This window comes from Strix aluco, chromosome 11 (genome assembly GCF_031877795.1).
Source record: "Strix aluco isolate bStrAlu1 chromosome 11, bStrAlu1.hap1, whole genome shotgun sequence".
NCBI lineage: Eukaryota > Metazoa > Chordata > Aves > Strigiformes > Strigidae > Strix > Strix aluco.
The window spans coordinates 17,439,579-17,447,027 of NC_133941.1; the positions used below are offsets into that span (position 1 = coordinate 17,439,579).

General features: G+C 47.5%; 1 protein-coding gene across 1 annotated transcript; it reads right to left on the reverse strand.

Annotated features, from left to right (window-relative positions):
* Window positions 1-5,188: 5,188 nt before the first annotated feature.
* LOC141928225 (heat shock transcription factor, X-linked-like) lies at window positions 5,189-6,977 on the reverse strand. Its single transcript, XM_074836089.1, has 2 exons — window positions 6,459-6,977; window positions 5,189-5,792 (listed from the first exon to the last, which is right to left on the reverse strand). The coding sequence occupies exons 1-2, from the start codon at window positions 6,801-6,803 to the stop codon at window positions 5,268-5,270; spliced, it is 870 nt and encodes a 289-aa protein (XP_074692190.1). The 5' UTR covers window positions 6,804-6,977; the 3' UTR covers window positions 5,189-5,267.
* Window positions 6,978-7,449: the final 472 nt, after the last annotated feature.

Below are 7,449 nucleotides of genomic sequence, written 5' to 3' on the forward strand. Positions count from 1 at the left end.
TTGATATGTTGCCATAAAGTTATTTATGTTTCCTGCTGTTTATCTTGGGACTAAATTAGATAATTAAGTGTATACAGAGATAGAACTCCATTCATCTGAGGTCCTCAGTATCTTGGAAATGGTGTTGTGGCTGTGTCGCAGACAAGCCAGTCTCTCTCCCTTGCTTTCCTTTTAGTGTTTTGCTTCTGACACGGGTCATATGGAGAGCTCTACCTGACCTTAGCTGGGGACAGGAGCAAACTACGTTGCCCAAGGCGCCAGGGTGAATCCATGACACGAGCAGAGCCCTTGGATGTGAATCCCTGCTCTTCAGCCCTTCCTCTCTTATTCTTGACCCTGGTGTTTCATACCCTTTCACATACAGTCCATTATCTCCCGTTTCTTCTGCCTGTTTTTCAGACTGACAGATGTTCGACATGAGGTAGTTAACTCATCTATGAGAAAAGCTCTGCAAATGGTCTATCTGTGACAGTGTAGGAGAACTGAAAAAGTGTCATTATTTCTCTTCTCCTTTATAAGTCCTCGGTTTTCCTTATCAGGGCCTGGGACACGCTGCGGAGAAATCCATGGGTAGGCTGTCACACACTGATCTCAAGAGTCAGGAAATCTCTGCAGGATAGCACTGATACACTCTGGAAATAGTAGACCTAAGTGCATGAGGCACTATGGTAACCCCCCAGGGCAGTATTCTGTCTTCCAAGCAGAGCAAACACTTGCTTTTTCCAGGCCCATTTCCACCATTCTGTCCCTGTACCTTGAACAATCAATTGCTGTGTTAACTTTTGGCCAGTTGAGGCTCTTCTGTGTCAGAAATGTTAACCTCATGGAAATTAAACACTCCTGGTCAGTTCTCAGCCCTCACAGTAGTCAAATTCCAGTCTTTGAGCTCCCCACAGCCTTCAAGGTGTTCAGTCAGGGGGTGTTGCCATTTAGAGGCAAGATTGGTGCAAGGCTTGTTCTGTGATGCCCTGATACGATTGCAAGCATCCAGTCTCAGACAGTCAGACCTGCCTGTCAAAGTAAGGTCATCTCCTTAGTTGTGCACCTTGAGGAGGTCAGGGTAAAGGTACATGATGCTCCTGGCCTGGCTGTTCCAGGGGGAGGAGAAAGCTAAGCTATGTGTGCATTTTTTGAGAAGAGTACTGTTTGCCCCATGAGACGGTGTTATCCTTTGAAGGTTTGTGTCAAAATTCTGCATTTTTAGTATTTTTCTTTTTGTAGTATCCATTGAAGAAAGCTCTTCTTGCAGAAGGACTGTCCTGGCAGTGTTGGGAGGATGTCTTTGGGAAGACAGCAACTCCTTTTCCCGTTGGAAGAAGCTACAAAGCTGCCACAGTCTAGCTTTTTCTCTAGTGCAAAATAACTATTTCTGAGCCATAGCTGTAGAAACTTGCTATGCTGACTGATGTGGATCCTTAAAAGCATGCACAGGCACCAAGAACCTGAAGTTGTGAGAATATACATATATAGTTTAAACACTAATTCAGTCTTTCTGGCAGTACTAGGAAAGGGAGAAAATTTTACAAATTGTAAGACACTGTCAAGGCAAGTATGTGTTCTTCTGAAGTCTCCCATACCAGACCCCAGAGCTGCTCGGAAGGAGAGTGCTGTGACAGCACTACATGTGCCCTCTGCTCTATAGCTGTGGTGGTTATTATTTTGAAAACCTTCTTACTGGTTTACAGAAGCCAACCCCCAAATCCTTGACTCCTGAAATTCTTCATAAAAACACTTCCACCAAAAAAAGAGTTGGGTTTGATCTACAATCTGAAATATTTGACTAGAACATCAAAGTGAGTTTCAAGAGGAGGGGTTACTTGTAGAATTGATGTTGCAACTTATCTGACCCTTTTCCAACTCTAGGTATTTCTGACATGGATGTTGTAATCTAATTTCTAAATACCTGTATTTCCCAAATATTTGGCATTTGGTTTTGTTTTTCACTGGATCCTTCTGAAAAGTCAGTACTTACCTAGGCAGTTTGATATAAACAGTCACTGAATCATGACAGTGCTCTTCCATACACATTTATATATGTTTATAGGAAATAGGGCCATGATCTAAAGGCTATTCTGCTCAGTATCAGCATGCAGGAAATTTAGATAAATGTATTTTTGATGATTATTGCAATATAACAAAGCTGTTAACAATAGGCTCTTCCAAATCTTCAAACAATCTGCTTACAGCTTCAACAACAATAACATCTTTGTTCTGTCAGTGCCTATTGCCTCGAACTGCTGCAGTTTAAGGGCCCAATCCAGCCACCACTGAAGTTAAGAGATCTTTTGATAGGACTTGACTGGCCTTCATAGAAACAGAGTTCTTTGGACATGCTGACTGTAGTAGTTCTCCCTTGAACAGAGTTTTTTAAAGGCTGAAGATAAGGGTGAAAGCTATCACTTACAGGAAGACTTCAAGGTCTTCCCCCTACACCCTTCTATCCCTGACTGTAAGAGAGCACAGCAACTTTTCCATACAATATGCAGGGGGTTCTTTTAAAATTGGATATAGACTTACAGCCAAGCTACTGAGGTGGAGAGTTATGTGCCTGTTAAAATATTTCATGAAGAGAAGCTGGTCAATGTGACAGTGAGACTAACTTGGGTTTGGAGGCATCGGGGTATGTGGTTGGTGACAGTGAGGACTCATAGGTCAGGGAAGGGACTAATGAGCTTGAGTGAGTCCATTTTCTGGTGTCCAGGAGGATACTGATCTTGAGGCAGCAGAACAACCTAACATCAGAAAAAGAGGTCCCTTGTGGTATCTCAGATCAAACGCCCAGAATAAATGCATTTCAGGTCCAAGGCTTATATTGTGCCAGTTGCACAGGAGATGAGCTTTTCTATCCTACAACCACTTTGTGGAGAATCAGTCCCACCTCATGAGGAAAAAATGAGGTGCTTTTTTTTTGTAGGCTTGCCCTACATGCGGTTATCAGATATATGCGTATGCAAATGAAGCACTCATCTATTTACATGGCTTATAGTTGGTCAGTAATGTGAATCTTCTGCTATGTCCCTTGGGAACAGGCTACAACAGAGAAAGCAAGGCTGAGAGTTGACATGATGTTGGGCAAAGCCTGCTAAGAAGCCAATATGATTGTGACTGCACAGATAAGATCATGCACTTAAATAACACTCCATATTCAAAATGGTCACTGAAGAAATTATATGCACTCAAGCTTTACCTCTCTATTGAAATGGTGCTCTCTGAGATGCTGCTGATAAACCATTCAGAACAACATCACCTGGTTTATCAGGATGGGAAGCGAAGAATTCTTACTTCTTGCTTAAACTTCCAAAGTGACTAAGCTCTGGAAGAATAAACAGTAGCTATTTGTCAATCATCAAATCACTGGGAATAGGCCTTTTCCCAAGAGCAGCTCTAAAGTCTTTGGTGATGACTGTAGTTTGGGCTGTACATGTTACATTACATCCAAGACCTAGTCCCTAAAATAGTGCAGTGCCCTAATGCTGTGCTTGCATGCTGCCTGACTGTTGAGTCAGACGCAACTTCCCGAATTGCTCACGTTCTCCTGTGGGATCTCTGCTCAGCACTGCCCACACCCAGTCCTGTTGTGCTCTGAGAAAGGCAAATCATAGCCTGGGGTCAGGTGGTTGCAAGTTGTGCTTATGGTCTTCGTCCTGAGACTACCAAGACGATGCTTTCCCATCCAAAAAGCAGCCAAAGGACTCTCTTCATCAACTTTGCTTGCTTATGCACAGCTATGCTGGTCAGGACCTGTCTCTGAGTAATCTCTTTGCCTTCTCTGAAGGGTGTCGACTTAAAAAGGGCAGTGACACATGGTTTTGATACAGATGAAAAAATGTCCTTAAACAATGAGGGCAATTGTTTAAATCTTATTCTTTAGAGCCATAGTTTCCAAAATTTTTGATGGCATACCCCTTTGTCTCAAAAGTCGTAATTAGACTTTTAGAAGAACATCCTCAATGCATAATCCGTCTTTTACTCAGTAATACTAAGAATTTGGAGCTTAACTGTTACAGAAAATCATTAAATTGCTTGTGGACCACTTGCTTTTACTTTGGTGAAATAAAAAATTAATCTGGGTTTTCACTGTCCAGACAGGACAACTGGGACAGGTTTACTGTTCAAACAGTTTGTTTCCTACTCTGCTAGGCTCTGTTTATTACTAACTCTATTAGGCTCTATTTATTACAAAATCCGTTAGACTTTATGTATTCGTAACTCTGTTAGACTCTATTTCTTACTAACTCTATTGGACCCTATTTATTTCCAGGGCTGTTGGGCTCTACTCCCTCCGGAGCGACTGTCTCTGCTCTCTCTGCCATGTGCCGCGCTGGGTCCAGCCCCGTCCCCCGCAGCCTCGGAGGTGCAGGTGCGGGCGGGACAACGCGGGGCTGTTGAGCTCTGGCGGTGGGTGGCGGTGGCAGGGCCACGGCCAGGGCTGCTGCCAGCACGGGCAGCGCCAGCCCGGGGTTGCAGCTGGGAGAGTGGCCAGCCCAGGGGACCAGCGGCGCCCGGGGGCACGGGGCGGGGGTAGGAGAGCCCCGCCCCGGGGCCGAAGGGGGCAGCTGTGGGGCGGGGGGGGGGGGGGGGGGGTGCAGCCCGGGGCAGGGCCGCAGCCGCACGCTGGAGGCCAGCCGGGGCCTGGGGGCTGGGGCTGGGGCCGGGGCCCAGGCTTGGAGCTCTCCCTGCCCGCTGCTCCAGCAGGGTCGGGAGGGGGGAGCCCCTGTGTCTGAAGCTGCACGGGGTCTGTGGATGCGGGGACGGGCGTTAGCTATCAGCTGTTTTAGTGGGGCCAGTGTGGACTTTCTGTGATCAGATGCCTGCGTGTCCTGTGGTGGAGCCGGTGTGAGCACCTCCTCCGCACCCCAGCAGTGGTTCCCTGCACAGGCCAAAGATCTGGGCGACTTCTGGGGCACTTTTCATCCAGCTCCTCACCAAAGCACAGTGCAGCTGGGGCTCTCATTTTGTGTCCCACTCTTGGCTTGCACCTTCCAGCAGCTGGAGGTGATCCCTCTTAAAGTTAGAGCTATAATACAAGTGTAAAAGATAAAAAAAAATTAAAAATCTAAGCTTGATTGTTAGGGGAAGTGATTAAAGTGTTTGTGGACCCGTTGCTTCTACTTTGATGGGGGAAGGTCTTGTGAGTCTGTAAGCTGAGTCTGGGCTTACACTGTACAAGCAGGAGAGGACAACTGGGAAAGGTTTATCATTCAAACAGTTTATTATCTACTCTTCTAATCTATATCTATTATCAATACTAATACTAATCATACTAATTAAACACTACTGCCCTGCTGCCAGCTCTCCACGCTCTCTCTAGGATGTGCCAGGCTGGACCACAATGGCAGCAGGCTGCAGGTGCAGGTGGGGCAGTGGGGGATTGCTGGGCTTTGGCTCTGGAGTGGCTCCGCCAGACCTGTGGCTATTCCCAGCATGAGCGCTGCAATCAGTGAAGAAGCGGCAGCAGCATCCTGGAGGCCACCCAGGATTTGGCCGAGGGTGAACCCCACGTTGCCTATTGCTCCGGCAGGCTCTGGAGGTGTGAGAGCAGCTGCCTGTGGAGATGGATGGGCACTGCCGAGGCTGGGAGGTGATTCAGCCCGTCGCTTGGTGGGTATGGTCAGCACGGGTGGAGATGCTGGCGTGTCCCCTGCAGACTGACCATCTGGGCTGCTGGCCGGGTGCCTTTTGTCCACCTCCGGTGCCTTTGGGGCTCTCCGTTTGCGGCCAACTATCCTCTTGCACTGTGCCAGCAGGTGGGGATGCTCTCTGTTAAAGCTGGGGTTATAGTAGTGGAGTATCTAAAAAAAACAAAGGTGAAGAGTTAGTTGACGCCATCTCAAGGCTGGAAAACCCCAAGCTACGAGAACTAAGACTCTGAGTGTCAAAAGACGAGCATGGGCATTGAAAGGGCTCTGAGAGGCGTTTGACGCCTAAAGCTCAGGCTAAAATGTTACGTGATGGTTCTGTTCAGTCATCGCCACTCCTGGGCTTTTGCCGTCAAGGAACAGAGCAGTGTAGGAATTTTCAAAAGCAGAAAAACTGCTTTTGAAAGCCAAATACCATGACTTTTCAGCAGCTTCTGTGTGGATATGAGCAAGCAGGCAATACTATGGTCCTTAGATGTATCTCCTCGGCATTCAGCAGCTGCCCCAGGAAGGTTTCAGATTTGGTACAGCAAGACGCGTAGCAAAGACATTGAGAGAAATCAGGTTATGCTGAGTCTGTCTTTCCATTTAACGGGTTCAGACTCAGTGGATACAACCAAACTGTATTTTAGCTGCATTCCTACTAGTCAGAAAGACTAACTCAAACCTTCCTGAAAATGACCTGAGGAGGAAATTAAAACCAGGCCGTGTGCTACCATCCCCACCTCCTCTATTGCAAGGCCTTATTTGATGTGTAGGTCTGTCTCTCCCCCAAGACTATTGTGAGCATTAGTTGATGTGCAGAGCAACTGCTGTTACCTGGTGGTGAGCAGAAGCCGCTGCTTCTTCTGCCAGGAACTCAGGCAGGTAGGCAGATCTTTGGCGATCCCGCCGCATTTTGGTGAATCCATAGTTGTTCAGCTGCCGCAGGAAACTCTTCATCTTCTGTGTGCCAAAAACACGCAGAGGTCCTTCCCTGCTCAGCACCTCCTCTTCGAAGAGCTCCGCATTGATGGCCACGCATTTTCTGCTCTCGCTCCACCAAATGGACTGAAACTTGTCGCTTTCCACTATGCTCCAAAGCTTCTGTGGAAAGCTGAGGGATGAAAATTCTCTTTCCATTTTTTCTGTCCCAGCTGGACCGAAGCTTCCCTCGCTGGCCATTGCCCTGGACAGCCAGGCGTTGTCCTACCAGTCAGCTAGCCCAGGCCAACTGCCACCTGCTGACTGTTGGTACTAGTGGGCTCTCCTGACCCGTTGCCGTGATGCATGTGGGACACCACGGTGATGGTTGCCATGGTGCCCTGGCAGAAGCTTCCAGAGTGGCCAGAGGAGAACCTGCTGAAGAACACTTGTTGCTTTGCACTCCCAGAGCCACTGGTGGTGGGAGTCCAGAGCCCAGAGTCAGTGAAGCTGTGTTGAACGGCTGTAGGCAATGAGAGGACTGTGCTGTGTCTGGCTGCGTCCCAGAGTGGGTCTGCAGGGAGGAAGGGGGACAGCTGCAGCATTGGACATCCCAGCGCCCCGTTCAGGAATTTTTTCAGCTGGGCACCCCTGACACCTGCAAAAGTGTCCTTATCTTCTTTGTTTCACTGAGATAGTGTCTGTAAAGAAACATGATCCAAGATATTTTAGGTACCTATTTTGTGCAATGATGTAAACACAAAGAGCAGTATGTAGGAAGTATGCAAGTATGTAGGAAGAAGCCTACACTAGGTATAGAAGAAGGTAGTCCAAAGCACAGGGAAAGTGTTGGACAAAGGAGGAGGGGCGTTTTTCCAATCCTCACCTTTTTTAAGTGTTATTAAAG

Bases quoted from the DNA above. Each gene is read 5' to 3' on its own strand.
- LOC141928225 (XM_074836089.1), bottom strand. From the start codon at position 6,803: ATGGCCAGCGAGGGAAGCTTCGGTCCAGCTGGGACAGAAAAAATGGAA. The intron at 5,793-6,458 runs GTAACAGCAGTT...TGTTTTTTTTAG, and splicing joins CGGCTTCTGCTCACCACCAG to ATACTCCACTACTATAACCC.